Here is a 25,234-nt window from a genome sequence, read left to right on the forward strand (position 1 = left end):
CGAGTTAAGATTCATATTGCTATTTTTATGCCAATTTTCACGAGGCTTCAAACATATCCCTCAAGTTGCAAATTCTCTATGTAGATTATTTAGAGTTTTCTTCTGGGCGTTTGATTGTAGACGTTTGTACATTAATCCAAGGAGAGCAGAGGTTTGTACATAGTACATTAATTCGGCAACAATGAAAACAAAACAAACTTTCTCAAAAAAAAAAAAAAAAAAAGGATTAAGCCTACTATAAAGTTCAAATAATTTTTTAGCCTTTTTAAAACTAGATTATTAAAAAATTTGTGCTTTAAAAAAGTATTGAGTACATATTACAAAATGAGCACAAGAGACTAGGGGTGTGTATGGGTTCGTTTGGGTCAAGTTGAGAGGGTTTTTTTCAATCTAACCTACCTTGGTCAAGTTGAAAAAAACTCAACCCATAACAGGGTTGGATAGTTTTATTATTATTATTTTAAACTGACCTTTAAAACAACTACATCCAACAAATATTAAAAGTGCCCCTACAATCTTCCAAAAATTCTAAGCATAGTACCATACACAAATAATCAAACCAAATGACATTTATATAGTAAGATATCAAATAGTTTTATCTTGACTCAATTGAAATACAAAGTAGAATAGAAGCAGTATTTCAACTATTTTTTGCCCCCTGCCATCTTCTGAAAATTCTCAGTTGTAACACCATCATACACAAATTATCAAACCAAATGATATTTAGGTAGTAAGAATGTAAGATATCAAATAATTATATCCTTTTTTTTTTTTTTTTTTGAGAAAAAATTCTATCCCAACTTAGTTGTAAGATATCAAATAGTTCTATTTTATATCAAGGAGAATGGCAAAAGAGTAATTAAAAAAAGTTATAATATATATTAAAAATAGGTGAGTCGAATTAGATTAGGCAAATTTGTGAATCTTTTAACCCAAATCCAACTCAATCCATAGCCCCAAAAAAAAGAAAAAAAAGAGCAACCTAACCTAACCTAACCTAACCCATCAATCCCTAAAAATCAATTCAATCCATTGAGTTAGGGGTGGTTATGATGGATCAGTGGGTTGGCTACACACCCCTACGAGAGACTACACCAATTTTTATGACTAATATCTAAAGGTTCATGGTAGAAAGAAAGTAGCAAAAATAATCATGGCGTGCAAAAGAAAGAAATGTCGTTTTAGTTTCAAACCGTTTTGTCTATCATAAGATATCAAAACGGTTTGCCGTTCGTAGCCGTAGTAGTAAGTAGTAACACAGTACAACGCACAGAATTCCGAAGAGCCGCTGGCACTGGTAAAAACGCACCGTCTTTTTATATATCCACCACCTTAACATCTGCAATTTAACAAATGAACAAAACGCACTGTTTTGAGAATTGGGGATTTTAATATTATTAGGGTTTGGTTTTCTTCATGATCTTCCTCTATGGAAGAAAGAACCGAATCTTCAGCTTCAGGCTCTTCAGCACAATCACCATATCCACCTACATCATCTGAGGAAGAGGAAGAAATGAACGGCGGAGATTCAACAAAGGATGAGGAACATGTGATGAGCGAGGTCCACCTAGGATGCCCACCTGGCATCTCTGGGCCCCACATTTCCCACTTCACCATTTCTCTTCCAACTCCACCTGGTATGGTATCTACAAAATACATTAATATCTCTATTGTCTGAAAACAACGTTGTACCAATTATGTACTTTTTGCTTTTGATATGGTGAGTAACTAGGAATGAAAATAGAAAAATAGTACTTACTTTATCTTTTTGTTTTGTTTTTATGAGAAAAGATTAGGAATTTCAAATACATTGTGGTTTGATATTTTAATTTGAAGTAATGGGAGTGATGTAGTTTAGTTTCTTACTTTCTTTTAATTCAATTACTTAGAAGTTGAACCTAGCAGATACCAATGTGAAGCGGCTTCACCAAATCAAACATTTAGCGTGGACCCAGATGGTGATCTTGTTCTAACTAGGCGTAACAGTAAGTTCTTGTCTACAATACATTTATTTAATGTTAGTATTATTATTATTTTGTGAAGTCCAATGTAACATCAAATTTGATATTGTTTACTATACAATTCAAAACCCGTTTGTTTTACAACATTCTCAAAGTATTTTATTAAAAAAGAAACTATGATTTTAAGCATTTCTTTGATAAGATATTACTTGATCTTCGATGTTCTTAAGAATTGACAAGCATGATAAGTATGTGGACATCACATAATCCAAACAGTGGATTCAACAAAAAAAAATTCATATGAGAAGTTATCAAGTGGGATAAGATTGTAAAAGTGTAATATGCAAGCCATAACTATATATGCATATGCATGTATCTCTTTTTTGTTATGTTAAGAATTTATTTGTATGAGGAATTTGATTTGGTCTGTACGTATATAAGTTTCAAAAAGCAATTTTTAATATGAATATGTATATATTGCACAGAACCAGCTTCTTGTATTTACCGTGTGACCATCCAGCATAATATCACATCATCAATTCCAAATGTCGGTTTGCAGGTAGTTATTGGTTTGTTATGAATCTTATGATGGTTTCTCTTAGATTTATGTGCTGTAATTTAATCTCTTTTTTTGTTTACCCTTCAGGTGTGGAGAGCAGAACTAGTGTTATCTGATTTTATTCTGCATAAGATGTTTACTTCAGCTGAGTTTGATGGAATTGTAGCATTAGAACTTGGTGCTGGAACAGGTATATCAACCATTAGTACCTACCTTGATTTTCATGGTACTTTCACTCAATAATGTAAATTTTAAACCTACGAACAAGATTGAATATGCCCAATATGACATGAACCTGTTGAACCTCATTAAGAACTGTAACAGTTAATTTGATAATCCTGACCACTGGTCCTATGTCATGGTTTATATTGTGGCTACCATTTTTGAACATCCATTAACAGTTCTGGTCATTTATAAAGTGTTTTGGAAAAATAAAATTATATCTTACTCACATTATTGCCTATAACAGTATAACACTGTAACTGTATCATCATGGATTAACCTGCTCATGGGCTTGATTACATCATTGCTGACATATGAGGTTTTCACTTTGATGTCTATATTGATAGGTTTATGGTTAATAACAAGAATATGCTTAAGTTCGTAGATTGTATGTCATATCAGAATTAGATTCTTGCTGAACCAAAGTCAATTAGTGGCAATTGTGAAAATACAGGTCATTAGACAACTATATGGGAAAATGACTTGTAATTTTTGGCAGAACAGCTGTTTTGGGGAATGAAAAATGTTTGAAATATTTTTCTTTTTCCTTTTTTGGTTCCTTTAATGTCACATTTGTCTTATCAAATACCATCTGGAATTTATAAGTTTGTGTAATGCTTCAGAATCATTTAAGATTTGTACATCATTCTAAATTTAGCTTCATCTCCACTGCCTATCGGAAACATTTGTGTATCTTGGCTGACAAGGTCTTATCTTACTGTTTTCACCAGGGTTGGTGGGTATATTACTTGCACGTGTTGCAAAAACGGTGTTTGTAACTGGTATGGTACCCTACCTTTATTAGATATCATTCTTTATTCATTTGCAAGTATCCCTTAATGGTTTTGTAACTGGTATTGTACCTTACCTTTACTAGATACCATGAATTTGATTTGATATGTCCCTTAATTTGTTTGAAATCTTTTTTTTTTCCTAGTGGATGGATGGATGGATGCCTGATCATTGTGTCTCATACTGTTATTCAGTAAAACGTGAGTCAGTGTACAGTTTGCTGATATATGATTATCTGCAACTGTGGACATATCAAATCAAATTCATGGTTTCATTTTCCTCTTTTGTTTTCTTTTATTTTTTTATTAAAAAAAAATCTTCAATCTGTTTTACCCTTGTATTTTACATGTGCTTTTTATGTGGCTGGAATGGAGGGCTGATATGCTTAAGTTTCACAGATTTTTTACTATAACCACATACACTACTGAAGTTGGTACTATGAAAGAGATGGAAGGAGCTCCTTAAGAGAGCTAAGACACTTGACACTCTCTCTCACACGTGTACAGACACACACAGAGACTATTGTTAATTAGAGAAGTTGAAATTATAGAAGGCAATGCCAAATAGAGTGCATGAAATTAGAGCTGTCTTATTAGAAGACTATATTATAAGGGAAAATCAGTCCACCAGGTTATTACATGCCAGTAATACTTTTTAAGTGAGAAAACTATATTAATTGTGAACATTTTTAACTGTTTTCCATCATAATTAAAGGTCCTACCTAATGCACAAAATTCCCACTTTTACAAGGTCTAGAAGAGGTGATCAATAGACAAACTTGTCCCCCAATTTTTTTTGAGAGAGGCTGGTTCCCATACTAGAACCCATAATTTGCCATTTTGGGTGGAAGGCACTTGCCATTGCACCAAGGCCTGACCTTTACTTTCCGTCTTATTATATTAATTCAGAAATCCTTCATTTATAGTAAAGTTTTTTACTTTTTAACACCACAATATAAATCCTCAGCCGTTGATGAGTAGGTCATTTGAAGTTTACAACTAGCTAATGGTTTCTGATAAGTTGTATTGGAATAGTCTGATCTAATTACAATTGCAAATATTCATGCCTAATTTATAAGCAATACCAGCAATTAAAGATTTGAACTTGATTGAGCTGATGATCATCTTGAACCTCTAGTCACAGATGGTGTACTATGTTTTCTTCCTCTTACCTTTTGTAGTTAGACATGCTTTCTGATCTTCCAGGATGAAATTTGTATCACATTAACGTGTAGTAGTTAATGAGAAGAGTGGGTTTCTGGAGGCAAAGTTGATTATGCATGATTTTTATTGGAGGGTACACACATCCCAGTATGCTCTTTCAGTTCTTTCTACTTCATTTTGTTACTCAGTATTGAAATGGTATTTCTAAAGAAGCCACTCTAATTGTTGACAGACCATGGTGATGAAATCCTTAACAACTGTGCTGAGAATGTTGACCTTAATTCTGGACTGTTCAACTGTCAAGCAGCAGTTTATGTGCGCGAACTCGAATGGATGAGTCCGTGGCCCCCTAGAGTAGTAGGACCAGGAGAGTCTCCTCTGCATAAAAGGTGAAATTTTTTTAGTTGATAAAAGAAAGAAAGATAAGACAACTGCAAGATGGTTGGTCCAATAAAAATTTCCCTTTCAATTATCTGGGAGCCTAAATCATTTTGTTTAGTTGTGTCATTCAGGTACTTATGGACCTTTTCTGAAGTTGAAGAAGTCCAAGGAGCTTCTTTGCTTGTGGCTGCTGACGTAATTTACAGCGATGACTTGACTGATGCATTTTTCAATGTTTTGGAGAAATTTATGTCCCTAGGTTCAGAGAAGGTACAGATCAAAATGGTAGAACAGGGTGCAATGGCAAACAGCTAATATCTCCTCATGACAGAACAGTTATCTGTCCTCTTTTCGGCTTGAAAAACAAGATATGTTCAAGGTTTTGGACTAAAGCCTAAGTGGGCCTTTCGAATGTTATTTGAAATGGATAGTTTTCCCATGTGGGTTAAATTCCTCTTTTAAGGTTGTTGACATCTCGCAAATGAGCTCTGACTCAATTTCCATTTCCTCCTCCCACAAGAATGGGTGGAGGAGGATAAGATTATGGATTCAAAACCCATCGAGTCCTTTTGTTACAGACCAAATTTAATATTTTTAAAAAAAAAAAAAAATTAACAATCATTGACATGTCTTGTTTATTTTTAAAAAGAACCACTTTGAGTTCCTATATGTTGGCATTAATTAACCTTCCTATGTTTCTTAGGTGTTATACTTGGCATTGGAAAAGCGCTACAACTTCAGTGTCAATGATCTCGATGTTGTTGCAAATGGTTATTCACACTTTCGTAGTTATTTGAGGGATGACAGCGGTGAGTATGTTACTGTGTGGATGTCTAGTACCACTTGATATTGGTTATAATTTGATTTTGTAATGGTGATGCAGAATGTGAGGACATCAAAAATGGATCTGTCCCTTGTTTTGTTGGAAAGCGCATCGATATCACACAAATTCCACAATATGTGAGGGATTACGATAGAGGAAATGATGTTGAGATTTGGCGGATTAAATATGAGGAAAAAAATCCCAATGTAGGAGACTCCTGTGACAATGTGACTAAAGTAATGTAGACACTTGCAAGGCGATTAAATTTGTCATAAAAGTCTAATAATCCTGTCTTCGTTCATTTTATAGTGATAAATGCTTATAAGCTATCATACTAAAGTGGTCTTAGGGTTACATTATTTTCGTATATTCTCTATACATGCAATATTTTGAGGTGATCAAAGATTAATAGTTATGTCATCAATCAATTATTTAAATTCAAGTTTTTAAAGTTTAAAATAATGAATAAAAGATGAGTTTATGAATCAAATGGTAAAAAAATTGGTATGAATGTTAAAAACATATAGATCATGTAATTCAAATGTGGGATTTTCAAAATATGAATTTTATAATAAGTTTTTGAGTAGTATTAAATTGTTTAGAGTTACACCAAATATAATTTGAACCTAACTCTCTCTCTCTCTCTCTCTCTCTCTCTCTCTCTCTCTATATATATATATATATATATATATAATGTCACATCCAAAAGACTTGGAGGAGCTTAGCTTATTAAGGATTTTTTTTTTCCAGGCGTAGTAGAGAGCCACGAGTAAATGTTTATTAATAATTAAATATTATATGAAGTAAATGTCCAACCTAGTGTTAACGTGTGTTGGTTTCATATTAAAAAGGCATAAATGTATTTCACATTAGTAGTAAACAAGGGAAAAAAACCTAGGATTTAGGAAAGCTCTAAAAAAGCTCTTCAATAAATAAGCTAAGTTGAGATCATTTAATGTCATCCTTTAACTAAGTTGCATATTTGAACCCAAACACCCCCCCACCCAACAATATATATATGCCAAAATGGGCATTTGCCTATTTCGCCCAAAAGATGTAGCAAAATGCCTCTACTTTGAAACTCGATTTGATGAAAATCAAGTTATTAGAAAAAATTCACATGAAACTCGAGTTCCATAAATTTTTTTTTTTTTTTTTTTTTTTTGATTGCCAATAATTCGATTTTCTAAAAATCAAGTTTTAATGTAAAACTCAATTTTTAGAAAATCGAATTTCAAAATAGGGATATTTTGCTAGATAGTTTCAGAATAGGGGCATTTTGCTACATCTTTTGGGCGAAAGGGGCAAAAGCCCATTTTTGCCTATATATATGTTGCACAATAGTAAGAAGCAAGAGTCTTTTTAGCAATTTGTGTGTAACAAATTTTAACGAGAAAAGATTATGTATATCACAATTTTGAACTAGTCAAAACCATACATTTGGGATTGATGAAATCTTGATCAAATGAACCCATTTGCATATGGTTATTATGCATGAATTATGTGCACTCGTCCTAATTTCATGTATGAGCTTTAGTTCAATTGACTCATCCTCCATTGTTAGGTTTAACTTATCATGTTCACTTGGTCTATTTCCTTATAATTAACAACATTTATTCATGCAATCGAGAATTATAATGAATTTGGGAATTCTTTTTACGTGCTTTTATTATTATTATTTTTTAATTTAATTTATTGGAAAAAAAATTGACACTGTAGTACCAGATGTCGTAAAAAATAAATAAAAAATAAATAAAAAATAAATAAAAAAAAAAAAAACTAGAATTGGAGACATATAAGGTGTGAAATAGAAATAATTTCATTCTTGGTTATTGAAAAAGAAATAAATTCTTTCCTTATATTCCCTCGTATTTGTAGGGTTTTAGAACATTATTTTTATTACGACTAAATAAAACTAAACAACTAGAACCATTAGGTTAGAAGCAATGTGATTTGTAAAATAGAATTAACATTTTTTCCTTATAGGGAGAGTTGGAATGGTATTTTGTCTAGAAAAGTTATTTTGCTCTAACATTGCATATTGCAATAATTGCTTGTTCAAGTTTATAATAATTATTTTCTTTCTTCAATTATGCAGTGCACTAGCAAGGGTTATGAAAGTAGAGTTTGTGATGTATACTGCAATGACTGTAAACAATTTAAAGTCTCTTAACTGCAATGCCGTTGTTCACCGGTGTCCCATGAATGTGAATAGCAAGCTGAAATCTGTTAATTATGCCAATATAAACTATAAAAAGATTGTTTGGAGTAATTATTAAGTTAGATTAATGCTTCATTTTAAGTTACTTTGCGTGTAAAGATATGATATTATATATTAATATATATTTGGGCATATAAAGAATATGTGCCTTTTCGCTTTCCTTTCTTTCCTTTATTTTTTCTGGGGAACATTTGTGTGACAATAAGCTCATTGAAGGCCAAAAATGTATTTGCAAACCAATGACCATCTATTTGAATTGGAATTAACTAGAAGTTTCAATTCTTGATTTAAATATTGTGACATATTCCCCCTCAAAAAAAAAAAAAAAATTGTTATTTAAAAGCGTCAAGGCATTTGGTTGATACCAATAAATTGATATAGGACCATTGCTATTAAAAAGTTTGAGTCTACTTTTATACCCATAAGACCATACCCCCCTTGCCCAATTCAAGGCATTTGGTTGATACCAATAAATTGATATAGGACAAATTGATATAGGCATTTGTTGTTGTTGTGTATGTAGAGGCTGAAATAGCCTCAGGAAAGTATGCATTATCCTCTCGTGGTATGACTGGCAGTCGAGCACTGCGTTTGATAACACAGTTTGCGGTGTTCCAAGGTCTCACCGATGTTGCACTCAAAACTTGTGGTATTGGATACACTCTGGACTACAATAATCCTACAGGAGCCGTGAGGCCAATGATAAGATAGATGATATTACCACAGAAGTGACAACTTTCATCGATGTTGCACTCAAAACTTGTGGTATTGCAACAAATTTTTTTTGTAACACAAACCTATTACCTCAAATTTTATTGCAACGCTTCGCATAAATTATTGCAACGACTCTGATCTTATTGCAATGATTTATTTCATTGTAATAAAAAAATTTTGTTGTAGTGCTTGATTGTTATTATACTGCAATTTGTAATTTTTTATTGATTTCATAGGGTTATTTACATATAATATATGCAAGTTGTTTTATTAATTTTATAGGTCAATTTGGTTTATAAACATGTTTTCTATAGCCGCATTTTTAGACGTGGCCTAAAAGCTGTTTCTATAGGTTTGACAGGTCTATAGTTGTGTTTTTTCAAACGCAGCTATAGGCTATAGACCTATAACTGCGTTTTTTCAAACATAGCTATAGGGTGCTAATTAGCCACATTTATTAAACATGGCTATATGACATATTTTAGTCGAAATTTTAAAATGTGGCTATAGATCCTTAGCCTATAGCCGCATTTTAAAAACTTGGCTATAGAGTTTTTTTTTTTTTTTTTTAGCCATGTTTTAAGAAAATAAAAATAGCTTATTGCGGCGGCTCCAACCGCTAATATAGGTAGTCTTAAAAGAAAAAAATTAATAAATGAACCTATAGCCGCACTTCCTAAACACATATAAACGCGGCTATAGACTTAACTTATAGCCGTTGTTTAAAAACACGACTATAGGTCATCTAAAACAAAACTAGAATTGGAGACATATATGGTGTGAAATAGAAATAATTTCATTCTTGGTTATTGAAAAAGAAATAAATTCTTTCCTTATATTCCCTTGTATTTGTAGGGTTTTAGAACATTATTTTTATTACGATTAAATAAAACTAAACAACTAGAACCATTAGGTTAGAAGCAATGTGATTTGTAAAATAGAATTAGCATTTTTTCCTTATAGGGAGAGTTGGCATGCTATTTTGTCTAGAAAAGTTATTTTGCTCTAACATTGCATATTGCAATAATTTCTTGTTCAAGTTTATAATAATTATTTTCTTTCTTCAATTATGCAGTGCACTAGCAAGGGTTATGAAAGTAGAGTTTGTGATGTATACCGCAATGACTGTAAACAATTTAAAGTCTCTTACCTGCAATGCCGTTGTTCACCGGTGTCCCATGAATGTGAATAGCAAGCTGAAATCTGTTAATTATGCCAGTATAAACTATAAAAAGATTGTTTGGAGTAATTATTAAGTTAGATTAATGCTTCATTTTAAGTTACTTTGCGTGTAAAGATATGATATTATATATTAATATGTATTTGGGCATATAAAGAATATGTGCGTTTTTGCTTTCCTTTCTTTCCTTTATTTTTTTTTTGGGAACATTTGTGTGACAATAAGCTCATTGAAGGCCAAAAATCTATTTGCAAACCAATGACCATCTGTTTGAATTGGAATTAACTAGAAGTTTCTATTCTTGATTTAAATATTGTGACATATTCCCCCTCAAAAAAAAAAATTTTTGTTATTTAAAAGCGTCAAGGCATTTGGTTGATACCAATAAATTGATATAGGACCATTGCTATTAAAAAGTTTGAGTCTACTTTTATACCCATAAGACCATACCCCCCTTGCCCAATTCAAGGCATTTGGTTGATACCAATAAATTGATATAGGAAAAATTGATATAGGCATTTTTTGTTGTTGTTGTAGTTGTTGTTGTTGTTGTGTATGTAGAGGCTGAAATAGCCTCAGGAAAGTATGTATTATCCTCTCGTGGTATGACTGGCAGTCAGGCACTACGTTTGATAACACAGTTTGCGGTGTTCCAAGGTCTCACCGATGTTGCACTCAAAACTTGTGGTATTGGATACACTCTGGACTACAATAATCCTGCAGGAGCCGCGAGGCCAATGATAAGATAGATGATATTACCATAGAAGTGACAACTTTCATCGATGTTGCACTCAAAACTTGTGGTATTGCAACAAATTTTTTTTTGTAACACAGACCTATTACCTCAAATTTTATTGCAACGCTTCGCATAAACTATTGCAATGACTCTGATCTTATTGCAATGATTTATTTCATTGTAATAAAAAAAAATTTGTTGTAGTGCTTGATTGTTATTATACTGCAATTTGTAATTTTTTTATTGATTTCGTAGGGTTATTTACATATAATATATGCAAGTTGTTTTATTAATTTTATAGGTCAATTTGGTCTATAAACATGTTTTCTATAGCCGCGTTTTTAGACGTGGCCTAAAAGTTGTCTCTATAGGTTCGACAGGTCTATAGTCGCGTTTTTTCAAACGCAGCTATAGGCTATAGACCTATAACTACGTTTTTTCAAACACAACTATAGGGTGCTAATTAGCCACATTTATTAAACATGGCTATATGACATATTTTAAAAACATGGCTATAGACTTAACTTTTTGGATAGGCCCTATTGCCACATTTATTAAACACGGCTATAGACTTAACTTATAGCCGCTATTTAAAAACACAACTATAGATAAGTTATAGATGTGTTTTAAAAACGTGACTATAGGTCATCTTAAAAAAAAATAAAATAAATAAAATAAATTATTCAGCTGGTCCTATAGCCACGTTTTCTAAATGTGGCAATAGGGCCTATCCAAAAAACGCGGCAAAAAATCCCTATAAACGTCGCACATGACCTAGGACACTTGTCACTCTCACTAATTGGCACCTTGCCTTGTACTATTGTCTGCAGGAAATGCTTGTCTCCCAAGGCGAAAACCCTCCAAAAATAAGAAATATTTTGACAGAAACTCACTAGAAGCGACTCTTGGAAGACAAAGAGTGAGAACCCAAACCCCAACTCACCCCCACACGTGCCAGACACCCAAACCCCTAACCCACACTTACGACCCAATCGGAACTTATTCTCACCCAAACCCCAACTCACACATACGGAGATCTGAAGATAAAGCTAGCTCTGCAAATCCTTGCCTCCACCTATCTGCTCCGGCAGAAACCTTCTTCTGGGGTACTGAGGTGGAGGAAGTCCGCCAAAAAAGCTGCTGAGGAGCTTGCTCAGTACAAAGCTTCATGGATGTACAAGATGAGGAGGATCTGGATTGGCCCTAATCAAATGGGTACAAAACTTCACTATTCCTTTTAGCATTTTTTGTTGTTGTGTTTGTTAGTTTCCTTTTCTAATGTGTTTTGTTGTTGTTGTTGTTGTTGTGTATGTAGAGGCTGAAATAGCCTCAAGAAAGTATGTATTATCCTCTCGTGGTATGACTGGCAGTCGGGCACTGCGTTTGATAACACAATTTGCAGTGTTCCAAGGTCTCATCGATGTTGCACTCAAAACTTGTGGTATTGGATACACTCTGGACTACAATAATCCTGCAGGAGCCGCGAGGCCTATGATAAGATAGATGATATCACCACAAAAGTGACAGCTTTCACCAATGTTGCACTCAAAACTTGTGGTATTGCAACAAAATTTTTTTGCAACCCAAACCTATTACCTCAAATTTTATTGCAATGCTTCGCATAAACTATTGCAATGAATTTGATCTTATTGCAATGATTTTTTTCATTGTAATAAACATTTTTTGTTGCAGTGCAATTTGTAATTTTTTAATGATTTCATAGGGTTATTTACATATAATATATATAGGTTGTTTTATTAATTCTATAGGTCAATTTGGTCTATAAACATGTTTTCTATAGCCGTGTTTTTAGACATGGCCTAAAAGCTGTCCCTGTAGGCCCAATAGATTTATAGCCGCGTTTTTTCAAACGTGGCTATAGGCTGTAGACTTATAATTGCATTTTTTCAAGCACAGCTATAAGGTGCTAATTAGCCACATTTATTAAACATGGCTATAGGACATATTTTAGTCGCGATTTTAAAACGTGACTATAGGGTGCACATTAGCCGCATTTTTAAAACGTGGCTATAGATCGTCAGCCTATAGCCGCATTTTAAAAACTCGGCTATAAGGTTTATGTTTTGTTTTGTTTTTTGTTTTTTGTTTTTTTGTTTTGTTTTTTTTTTTTTTTTTCAATTGTCTATAGCCATGTTTTAAGGGAAAAAAAAAAAAAACGCTTATTGCAGTGGCTCCAACTGCTGCTATAGGTAGTCTTTTTATTAAAAAAAAAAATCAAATCAAATGAACCTATAGACGCACTTCTAAACACATATAAATGCGGCTATAGACTTAACTTATAGCTGCTGTTTAAAAACACGACTATAGGTAAGCTATAGATGCATTTTAAAAACGCAACTATAGGCCATCTTAAAAACGCGACTATATATATATAGCCACGTTTTCTAAATGTGGCAATAGGGCCTATCCCAAAAAACACGGTTAAAAACCCCTATAAACGTTGCTATAAACTTAACCTATAGTCGCATTTAGGTAAGTTATAGTTGCATTTTAAAAATGTGTCTATAGGTCATCTTTATATATATATATATATATATATATATATATATATATATATATATTTGGCTAGTCCTATAGCCACGTTTTCTAAACGTGGCAATAGGGTCTATTCAAAAAACGCAGCTAAACACATATAAAGGGCCTATCCAAAAAATGCGGCTAAAAACCCCTATAAACGTCGCTATAGACTTAATCTATAGCCGCGTTTAGGTAAACTATAGATGCATTTTAAATATGGTCTATAGGTCATCTTTAAAATATATATATATATATATATATATATATTTGGCTAGTCCTATAGCCACATTTTCTAAACGTGGCAATAGGTTCTATTCAAAAAACGCGGCTAAACACATATAAACGCGACTATAGACTTAACCTATAGCCACGCTTAAAAACACGACTATTGGTCAATAGTTTAAGTAGTGTTTACTAAAAACGCAGCTAGAGACAAGCTATAGCCTCATTTTTGTAAATGCGGCTAAAAAAAACACACTATAACCCGTGCGTTTTGCAAGGGAGTCAATACCGTACCGGAGGCTATACTGGTTTGGCCAACGGTACTATATATTTCGAATACCAGTCAATACCAGTGTATCGTTTCAGGTTTACCGCTATTTTTTATATTTATAAATAAATAAATATATATATATATTTATATATATATATATATGTATGTATGTATGTGTGTGTGTATATATATTATAATAAATATAAAAGTTTACCATAAAATATTTTCTCAATTTAAAACTAATTATTTATGATTTTAGACTTTAGTATCAATTAAAAAAAAAAAAAAAACACAATATAAAAAATAGAAAGCTTAAAAGTTACCACTGCATACTAAGAAAACAAATAATCCTAATAAGTTAATGCAAATAAGTTACCATTCTGCCGTAACAAAAATTCAAAAATTACAAAAATTAAAAATAAAAAAATAAAAACTTTTTTCTGTACTGGCAGGTATGCCCAGTACCGGCCTGTATTGCCCGAATTGGCCGGTATGGTCAGTACATGGCCGGTATGGCCGGTATTTAAACCGGTACGAAATGTTAGTTTTTCGATACCGGTATCTATACCAATACGTTATGGTACGGTATTGACTACCTTGGCGTTTTGTAGTGTTAATTCAAGTGTAGTTATTATCCCCTCAAAAAAAAAAAAAAAAAAAAAAAAAAAAGAAGAAAAAAAGAGTGCAGTTATTATAAATAAATAAATAAACAAAAAAAAGGTCAATTCAAGTGCATATATTTTTCTTATAGTATATAGACAAAATCAGCTGTGGAAGTAAGGTTCAGTATGTAACAATAAATAATGTGAAAGAATTTATCTTAGAATATGAAATTGGAAAATAAGGAATTGCTAACCACTGTAATGATAAGTCTTGATTGGAATTTGGAAACAACTCACTTCCCAAGGCCTCTCCTTTCCCTTTTCACCGGGTAAAAGTAAAGCAAATAAAGTCTACGAATAATCTTAATTTTGATCATAAATTGAGTGAAAATAGTTTAATTAATGTCTAGGGTTTTCCCAGATTAAGTTTTTTTTTTTTTTTTTTTTTTTTTTTTCCTTGAGGGAGTAGTTGGTCTACTTCTCTCTGGTGCTTGACAATTGACACTATACATCGACCCACCTACACAAAATTTTGAGGTTTTCAACCGATTAATTTCCATCAATAGTTGAATTTTGTCTTACTTTTGAAAATCTTTCATTCCTAAAAAAGAAAAATGAAAAAAAAAAATAATAAAAAGTTGCTCTCCATAAACTTTACCTTGCAAGCACTTATGTTGATGTTGTTGGGTGATTGAATGATGAGCGAAAGTAAGGAAAAGTGAACAAACACGAAGACTTACGTGGTTTAGCGAGATGGCCTAAGTTCATGGTGAAAAGCTTATGGTGTCTACAAATTGTCCATTAAACACTTGTGTTACAATGAATCAAAAGTGGAGTTTATATACTACAGAACTCTAGACTAACTCAAACTTCAATTTTCTATTCTACAAGTACATGCACCTACAATTGAAAAAAGACTAGACACAATAACAAAAAACAAAGTCACAAAAAAAATGGAACATGAAGGAAAAAAAATCACAAAAAATGCGGAACGCGAAGAAAAAAAAAATGTTAAAAAAGTTCATCTAGAATAAGAAAATTTTGTTATTTCAATTTCAACTGATACCCACAAATGGCATGATTAAAATAACAAATCAAACCGTGAAACTAAGTATAAAAATATCAGGGGAAGAACAAGAAGATAAATTGAAACAAAGCATGCCAAGAGACTATTTTAAATGCAAAGTTTCTATACTGAAACCTAATAACTTGCTCACTATAAAAAAAAAAATAAAAGCAATGAAATTCACTACAGAGGTTGTGTTGAAGTTAGGGTTTATGGATGGATGTCAATAAGATAGACGAAATATTCATTCAGATTTATTTGGAATCTAGTGAGAGCTTTGATCATGAGAAATTGAAAGAGAGAAGGGAATGCTAGAGATAAGAAGAAACCGTATGTGAGTTGTGACTCTGTATTTTATCTATATATTGTGTTTTTGCTTTTATACTCAACTGGCTTGACCAGTAATAGGTATTCAATTAGAAAAAATAAATAGTCAAGATTAAAACAAGTAAAATCCATAGTCAAGATTAGCATGAATATCATACCCACCAAAAAATTGGGGTCTGGGAGTATTGTAAAATTGCCCTGGATTTAACAAGAGAGGAGCCACATAAAGCAAGTTTATGACAAAGAGAATACAAAGAAGAAAGCCCATGCCAACTACTTGCAAGAGGTTATGCCAAAAACAATAAATAAAAATATAAGAGGAACAAAATAGCATGTCAGGATTTGTGGGAGCTATCAAACGTGAAGCTTCTTTTCAATAGAGTCATTTCAATTCATAGGTCCAACCCGATCCATGTGGGTTGGGTTGGAAAACCCCTCGCCTAACTCACGCACACCCATACTTGCATGTCAAGTTAGATTGTAAGCTGCAAAATTACGTTGTTTACGAGTATAAGAAAAATTAATGCAGACAAAGGTACTTGCATAAAACTTGGCTAGATATTATTGGGTGCACGCAAATATATGTGGCAGTGATGTTTGTAGTATACAATATTAACCCATGAAAATATACCATTGTTGTTTTGGTAAAACCGATTAGTGATCAAACAAATTTCCCAAAGCCAACAAAATTAATATTAAATAAGAGAAAAGAAAGCTTCACTTATTGAGTTGTCCATTTGTCGATTCCATTTCTTACTTTATCTAGATTTCCTCTGCCTTTTGGCATTTAATCCTGATTCTTTTATCGTGTAATTGTTAATAAAAATCAAAAGCACTTTGTTATAATATGGAGTAATAAATAAGTAAGATAAATATACCCATAAATAATAAATTGGACCCTGCTTAATATACAAATGCATGATTGTGTGGAGAGAGCTGATAGGGTTCTAATACAAAATTACACCAAAAACTTTACTCAAAAACCAAAGTAACTTTTATAATTGATTCATTTTATTTAATTTTCTATTTATTCCCTTTTGTTGGGTATTATTTTTACATATTTTAGTAAGCCATCCTATTTTCTTAAATGCATAACTGGAAATAAAAAAGGAAAGGAAAAAAAAAAGGAGTAAAGTAAATCATACTCCTGTATCTTTATTCTTAAGCCATCCAATTCTCTCGCTTTTGAGATGTTGCAAAATAGATGTTGTCATATCTCAACTTTATTCTTTTTAGAATAAAATTTTTTTATTAGAAGTTTTCATATCTCTAATATAAATTAAAAATAAATTTTATAGAAAATTATTATATTTTTACTTTACTATTATATAAACTAGCGTTTGACCCGCGCAATGCGCGGGATCATTTTATAATATAGGCTCACCTTTACATCACTCACACCATAAAACTCCTTTGATAGGTTTGACCTTTGTGTTGCATATAAGACATGCAAAAATAATACCCCATCTGTTGTTAACATTAACAATCTTGGCTTTGCATGTCACCAATTAATTTGATCTATCTGTGATAAAATTGTATATATGTTAAGATTATGCTGTTCCTTTTTATTTATTTAACAAATTAACAGCATTCCTAATACTTGAACAACTTGGACTTCAAAAAAGTAAAAAAGTAAGAGACCAAGCACAATAGATTAATAGGTTTCCTGATATTTAGTTTTCCAAAAGTTGGCGATTTCCAGTAATGGTTTGCATTTTGATTTTCTCAACATCAAATATTTGCCTTGTTCATGGCCTTTAGTTGTTATTTGTTAATGGCTTTGAAATTAGAAGCTTTTTAATGTAGCACCTATACAAATGCATACTCATAGCATTCTCAATTTTCATCAATCTTATTTCCAAAATAAGACTGCACTGAACAGTACGGCACTCTAACAAAGACAAATGAATTACAATCTACAATTATAACAAATTTCAAAATTAGAATCACATATATTACAAAACTTAAATTCATGTTGATATAAGAGTCTTAGGATGCTCAGATTACAAAACCATAGCCTAAATACAGAAAATTAAATCTCTCATAATATGAAATAAAACAAAAAATTAAGTAAATAAGAAAAGGGTAAGGAGAATAGAACTTGGTGCATAATTCTTAAGCATTTTTTATGCTTCCAAGTCTTCTATTTCAGCAACTATTTTTCTATGATGGAAGAAAGTTATCCATCCAGCCCTTTAGGAGGTCCTTTGGGCTTAATTTCCTTTGTGTCTTTTGGAATGTCAATGTCAAAGTTGATGTAGAGCTTTGTTGCCCATGTGAATGACAATCGATAGTTACCTACAAATATTTTGAATAAATTAGGCATTAACATTTGTCATGTTTTCATTTAAAGTATATGAGAATAATATCTAATAATATTTAAAAGAAACACTCAGACGATCAAATAGTTAAACTTAGAGGTGAGAAAAACATAACTTTCATTTCACAAAAATGATATAACTCTCATGCTCAACACATATTGCAAAGATCAAAACCACATCTATATTTCATACCCAACTGACAAAACACAAAGTAGCAAGGCACAGATTAATTAAGCTTAAATATAACTTAAGAAACCAAAATGCTCTAAACCAACAATACTCAAACTAAAGCAATTAACAACATTAATGGATTAGGAAATCTAAATAAAAATCATAATACTCCGTTGTTTCATATTGAGTAGAAATGAAAGGGAAAGCGTAACTTTTTTGGATGGACTTTTCGCTCTGGGTTAATACCATTGCTGGAGAAGTGTGTGACTCCAATAGGAGTGGAGTTCTCTGTCTCTTCTTTTGTGGTTCTTGTTCCAAAAGACAAAGACCCCTTTTTTTTCATTTAGTAGCTATTGTGGCTCTTGATGTTTTAACTTTTAAGGGTAGAGGCAATTAAACGAAAGAATTGGAGAAATGAAGAGTTGTTTATTTGAGAAGGGGAAGAGCCGAAAAAGGAGAGAGGGAGAGAGAGAGAGTTATTAATTTAAGAGATTAAAAGAATCAGTCAAGGAATTTAGACAGATGACTCCAATTTCAGATTTGAATTGAATAATAAATTGACATATGCATTCAAATTTACATAAATAAACCCACATTCATACTCAAATTAATAACCAACCCCCCGTTCTCCTCCAAACAAATCACACAAACGATGCTTCAAAGGAAATTAATGACCAAAGCCTTAATTATATTTTGCATCCAAATTCAAAACCAAAGCCTTAATCATATCTTAGCAGCAAATTTGGAAATAAAATTTAAAACTTTAACTATAATATTTTGAAAGTTAAGATGGTGGCTTGAAGTTGTAAAATAGGGTGACACTGGTTTGACAGTGGTAAATTTCCTTAGATCTCTCTCTCTCTCTCTCTCTCTCAAAGAATTGTAATGATCTTGATTAAACCCTATAATCAACACAATAAGAAATAGAGAAAGCAGAAAGGTAAAGGAAACATTAACAAAAGACATTTCAGTTAAACATTAAAGAAAACCACAAAATAAATTAGAAAACAAATAGAAAGCCAGAGGTTATATAGGCCAAAGGAAAGCATCCAGAGGAGGAGCATAACACCATCAATTAACTATGCAATCAAAGTAACAGTATTTGAATAGGAAAAGCAATCGTGGGAAAACAATGAACTGGGAATTGCAAAAACTACTAGCAGACACAGTATTTGAAGAAGGGAAAAAAATATGTTATGGCCTTGGGTATATATTGTTGAAGAAAATTCAAATAAGATATATGTAAAGAAACATCTAGAAGAAGTCCTATATTCAAATAGAAAAAATAACAAAATAACTCACATTAGAAATGTGTAAAAGAATAATTACCTGTTTAGTGACAGATTGTTGTACAGAGAGAAGTGGCATCCAGCAGCATAGATGTGGTTGATAGCATAGTATGCAGATTGTAAAATTAATCACATAACAGCCGGCCCTGAACTGTTTCAATCCTAAAATCCAAAACAAAAACAAATAAACAAAAAAAAAAATTTCTAACCCAAATACCTAAATCAATCAATCCAACCAAATATCAAAACATAAAGCATATTTAACACTCAATTAAAAAGAAAATTACAGGTGACTGTTCAAATAAAATGGAAACTATACTTGGTAGTACTGTTTTTACTCAGATTGCTTCCAAGGATTTGCCTTTTCACCTACAAACCTAGAAAAGAAAAGTTAAAGAAAAACCCTTTAATTTTTTATTACACAGATTTGGAATAGAAATCAATCAATGACAAATGAAATTCACAATTGAATCCAAGAGAGAGTTAAATAAATAAATGCTGAATGGAACGATTGGAAACTCTTGGCCAGGAATGCTCATTCAAGAAGCGTAAAAGAAATTGAAAAGATCAAAAATACTCTGCTCTCTATGTGATTGAAAAATTCTTAACGGGTTCATTATCTCAACTGAAGGCTTTTTTCTTCCTTTTCTTCTTTTAAAATATGGCAACCATTGGCAAAAGAGACACAAAGACCTAAACTGAAACCAATCCAAACAAATATAAAAACACTTGATCAAATTTAATGCATAAACTGAAATGACCTAAATTGAAACCACTCCAAATAAAATATCAAATTATGATCATATTTAATGAACAAACTGAAAAATGAAGAGAGAAACTTATCAGTAGTGGTTCTGACTGATGATGGTGGGAGGATTGTCGTTAATGGGAAGTCTGCCTAATACTGACTTTGTTCTCTTCTTTTTTTTTCTTTTTTTTTTAGTAATAACCAATCAGTCAGTAACAAACGAAAAGGAAATTCATTTAGAAATAAATGCAATAGAAGATGGTTAATTGACAATCACAACTCCTTATCAATCCAACATGAGATCAAAACATGCATAACAGGAAAAAACAGTAATACACAAAGAAACAATAATTATAGCAGCAATTACATGACAAATTCCAACTCTTTTCGCCCTCCAACCGTTCTTTTATGCAGCCAAACTCTCTGTATAAGGCCAATTTTTCAACAAATCCATTAGAAACAGATCAATATCAAGAAAATCATAAAATATGAATAATCCAAATAGGAAATAAGCCAGAGAACCATATCAGGGAGGTACCAAAACTTTATCACAACAAAACTAAATAGTTTTATTCCCCTCTAAATTAATTTTAAAAAAATCTAAGATTTATGAATTGAAATTTATTTTCTTTCCCTCATTTTCTCAAAACCTAATAAACGAAATCCCCATCACAACCAATCAAAAACCATATCTAAAAACTCGAAACTTTTAATTTTCACACACTTTCTCAGTACCCAAACAGAAAACAAACACACACGGAGAGATAGAGAGAGCAATACCTTAGTACAATGTTGTCGTCTAGGGTTTGTTTTGGGTTTTCTTCTGTAGTAGTGATAGGGTTGAAGTTGAGTTGGTCTGATGAATCGGTCGCCATTGTATGAGAGAATCGGGGATTGCGTGAGAATGGCACCTCTGATCGCTTACTTCTTTCTCATCTAAGTTTTGGATTTTGATCTTGGGGGAAGGATTTGGTTTTGATTTTTGGGTTTCTGAGAAGAGAGAGGAGTTATGGGTTTCTCTCCTTTCTCCTTGAAACGTGTCGCCATTGTTGGGATCTCTTGCTCTTGCTCTCGCTCTCGGTCTCACTGTGTGTTAGGGTCTTCGATGCACCTCATATCTCTCTCCTTTCTCCATGTACCACTCTCTCTTTCTTTTTTATTTTGTTTTAAGCAGTTAGTTTATTTTTATACCTAGAGGCTCCAAACAGTGTTTTAACATTGTGAAAGATTGTAATTTATCACTTTTTAAATGGTAAACATGGCAACATTTGCAGGGGCCTTTTTTCCTAACGTGGTAGCACCTCGTTAAAGGCTTCTGCTATTATATATAGTATTAGATTAGATTAGATTAGATTAGATTAGATATGTACTTATTAAATTTTAGCTGAAAGAAATATATGGTTAAAAATGAATGCTTATTCTATTTCATTACATTTTTTCCTCTATATTCCTTCTAAATATGAAAGAAATATATATTTTTACACTACAAAACGATTGATATTTTTAGTCTAATGATAAAAAACAATCATCATACAATTTACGTCATAAAATTGAAATTCTATTATTATCTATTAAAACATATATGTAATAAAAATGTGAAGGTTATAATAATAAAATTATAAATTTATTTTATAACCTATTTATTTCATTTTACTCCAATATTTTTTAATAAATCTCAAAACATAAACTGGTTGTAGAAATAATTAAACTAGTAAATTTAAGGCTAGAACAAAATCAATTATGTTATTAACATTGACAATTTTGCACAATATCACTTATATAAAACTATAAATCTTTTGTGTCTCACTTTTTATGTTCTTTGTATATAGAATTGTTACTCATTTATTTGGGCCCACAACAAATAAGAGAAAAAAAAAAAAAAAAAAATCAGTCTCCCTTATTGATAAGTAGTTCGTCTAAGACAGCTCATGTGAAATTGACAAAGATGTATAGAAGAGAATTGAGAAAGAAGTGAGTAATCTAAGAATCTGATGTGGTCGGTCCCAAAGCCACTTTAAAATACTGAAAAAGTGAGACAAAGTTGGCAAAACTCTTACTGGCTTCTGCTATCTTCTCAGAATCCAGCGCAGCAAGCTACGTCTCCGCGCTTTATGCTGCTATGCTAACTCTTTCTTTGTAGTCTAGCCTAGCACTCGTTAACTAATAAGTAATAACTATCCTCTGTTTTCACTTACTACATTCTGGATCAAATCTCTGACAAATCAGGACTGTATTGCATGGTGGGCCAACCTTAATTTTTTAAGCTAATTCAGTACGGGCTGTTAGTACAAATGGTAATATGAAATCTAGGACCACAATTTTGTTAGAGAGGTTGAAATAATTTGAGTGTCACTTGATAATAATAAAAAATGGTACAAAGTTAACCTTAAAATTTATAAAGATGACAAAATATTGATATAAAACTAAGTGGTTGACAAAAATTCTGACATGATTGGGTGTTAACGAAGACCTTAATACAACCTTTTTATTATAACTCTTGTGTGCAAATAATGAGTAATAAAAGAAAATAGTTGGCTAATGTGAAAGTGATAAATAATGTAATTATTTATAATTTATCATATAAGATAATTATGAAAAATGATGTGATAAAAGCATTCATATTGGGTCATTTAAAATTTTTTTTTTATCTATTTTAGCATAAAAACTTATATTTTTTATTTTACACAATCATTTTTCAAAATTACTCATGTCATATTATCTAGAGAAATGATATGTTTACAATATTTTCACAAATATTTTTACAACAAATTCTAAGTGGCCTGGTTATTATTGGGGCAAAAAAATAATTTTAGTATTAGGTTCAAATTTGAACCAATAACAACTAACCACCTATAATTTATTGTAAAAATATTGTGGACATATTACCTCTTTATTATCTATTATACTTTTTATTTTAAAATTTTATTCATTTTTTTTTTCAATAGAGGTAGAGGAGAAGAGCGAGAAAGAGAAGAAATAAGATAACTGAATAAAATATTGATATGTACACTAACTAGAATATAAATTTGCACAATTTTACATTAGTAGATATGAGTGATTTTTAGAGTAAGAAGTGCAAAATTCATTACTTAAGCAAGTATGCATTTAACTTGTGCGAGTTCTTGTGGTCCTTAGAATAATTCAAATTGTAAAAATTGCTACGGACAGTGATGTTGGAAAAGCATGGGGCATACCTCATTGGTCATTTCCTTAAATGCATTTCTCTTCCTTAATAGAGTAGAATATTTTATTTCTTTAATTAAAACATTTAATTCATTTAACAAAGATTTTTCTGGGCATCAACTATTAAGATCTTAACTAAACAACTAGCATGGTAACCTTTTTTTGGTGCCCTTTTATCAGTTTAGTTAAATTTGAAGTTCCTTACTAAAATAATAATAATAATAATAATAATAATAATAATAATAATAACAAATGTGGAGGTTTTAACTTTGTATTTTAGTTCCTAACAACTAAAAGTTTCCACCAACTGAAACATTGATCATCAATCCTATTCTACCTTTTTGTTATTTGAGTTAAAATTTTATGTGTTAATTACTTTTTTTTGAGAGGAAACGATAGAAGACTTTATTAATTGAAAAAAATATATATACAATAGGGAAGAAAAATAGGGACATATGACCCTCCTTTTTCTCTTTTGCATCACTAGCATACGCTAGAGAAACACAATTACATCATAAAAATAATAATAATAATAATAAATAAATAAATAAAAATCGAATGCCCAAAAAAACTTAAAGAAAATACCAAATGACACCTTCTTGATTTACATGGACATCAACAAGACGAGATTTTTTTTTTTTTTTAAGAATTGTCTTCATGCCCGGCATGGTTGCCCTACAACCTCCATCGATCCCATGCTTGACACAACACCATGCTCATTATCCACAGTTCTAGGTTTCTTTTCTCCCTTAACACCCGTAGCCTCCTTATTCATGCTCGGCATGGCTGTATCCTTTACATTCTTGCGCTGTTTCTGTCCGACTACATCAGTTTTGTGGTCACTCTCTGCCATACTTATTTTCAATGGATTTGTCACCTTTTTGCCTACCCTTTTCCACTTATGTACGTTTGCAAGGCTTTGATCATCCTCACATGAGAGTACACGTGATAGATTTGTTGGATGAGTTTCAGGGACATGTGGATCACATTTCAATTCCGCATTTGTTGCTTCATGCATGATAGGCACTAAAACCATATTAGTACCGTGATTTTCCTCAATCTCTTCCCTTGCTGTGTATATCTTGGTTACTTGAGTAGTAGTAGGTGACTCAATTTGAAAAAAAGTGGAAGTTTGTCCATCCTCAAATCCCGAATTATTAGGAATCAGTATCTCCATAATATTCGGATATCCATTAGAATTCTCAATCGCCGAAATGTGTACCTGTGTTGACGGTTTCCTAATCTGATTTGCCACTGTTTCCTCCATGCTCCTTGGTGGCGGACTGGTTGTCTTCCTCCCCCTAACATCCCTTTGTCTACGGGAAACTCGCTCAGAACCACTCCCCATATTGTCTCTCTTCACCTACCATTGATATCGGCCTGGTACAAGTTTTTAGTTCATGTCCTAATATTCCACAGTTGAAACAGAGCCCTTGTAACCGCTCATACTAAAAAGCAACCCAGACTTTATCACCTTCAGGGCTAAGAATAGGAGCGCCCCTACGAAGTGGTTTAGATAATGGCACCTCCACTCTGACCCGAAGAAAACGAGCCTGATCTGATGTAATAGCCTTGCAATCCACCTCCAAAACATCTCCAATACCTCCTCCAATGTCCATACCCACTTCCACATTCATGAGATCAAATGGTAATCCCCAAACTTGTACCCAAAAAAGAAATGTGCGTAAAATTTGTTGAGTACGTTGTCATCCCTTTCTCCCATCGGCGGAGCAGTAAAATATGA

At 32.1% G+C, this 25,234-nt stretch overlaps 1 protein-coding gene and 1 long non-coding RNA gene across 4 annotated transcripts; one reads left to right on the forward strand and one right to left on the reverse strand.

The window, feature by feature from the left end:
* Positions 1 to 1,146: 1,146 nt before the first annotated feature.
* Positions 1,147 to 6,265, forward strand: LOC115988533 (methyltransferase-like protein 22). Of its 2 annotated transcripts, none has more exons than XM_031112104.1 (9): positions 1,147 to 1,637; positions 1,893 to 1,985; positions 2,447 to 2,520; positions 2,608 to 2,710; positions 3,474 to 3,524; positions 4,930 to 5,086; positions 5,210 to 5,348; positions 5,782 to 5,887; positions 5,962 to 6,265. In XM_031112104.1, exons 1-9 carry the CDS (start codon positions 1,430 to 1,432, stop codon positions 6,144 to 6,146), a joined length of 1,116 nt encoding a protein of 371 aa, XP_030967964.1. In that variant the 5' UTR covers positions 1,147 to 1,429; the 3' UTR covers positions 6,147 to 6,265. The 2 variants fall into 2 exon arrangements, with proteins under 2 accessions (XP_030967964.1, XP_030967963.1); XM_031112103.1 differs by having other exon boundaries at positions 1,150 to 1,637; positions 1,890 to 1,985; positions 5,962 to 6,263.
* An 11,741-nt stretch (positions 6,266 to 18,006) lies between these two features.
* LOC115989428 lies at positions 18,007 to 20,704 on the reverse strand. 2 transcript variants are annotated; one of them, XR_004091923.1, is made up of 4 exons: positions 20,675 to 20,704; positions 19,879 to 19,936; positions 19,600 to 19,721; positions 18,007 to 18,076 (listed from the first exon to the last, which is right to left on the reverse strand). It is a non-coding gene; the product is annotated as an uncharacterized LOC115989428 (long non-coding RNA). The 2 variants fall into 2 exon arrangements; XR_004091922.1 differs by having other exon boundaries at positions 19,879 to 20,698.
* Positions 20,705 to 25,234: the final 4,530 nt, after the last annotated feature.

Source organism: Quercus lobata, chromosome 5 (genome assembly GCF_001633185.2).
Source record: "Quercus lobata isolate SW786 chromosome 5, ValleyOak3.0 Primary Assembly, whole genome shotgun sequence".
Lineage (NCBI taxonomy): Eukaryota > Viridiplantae > Streptophyta > Magnoliopsida > Fagales > Fagaceae > Quercus > Quercus lobata.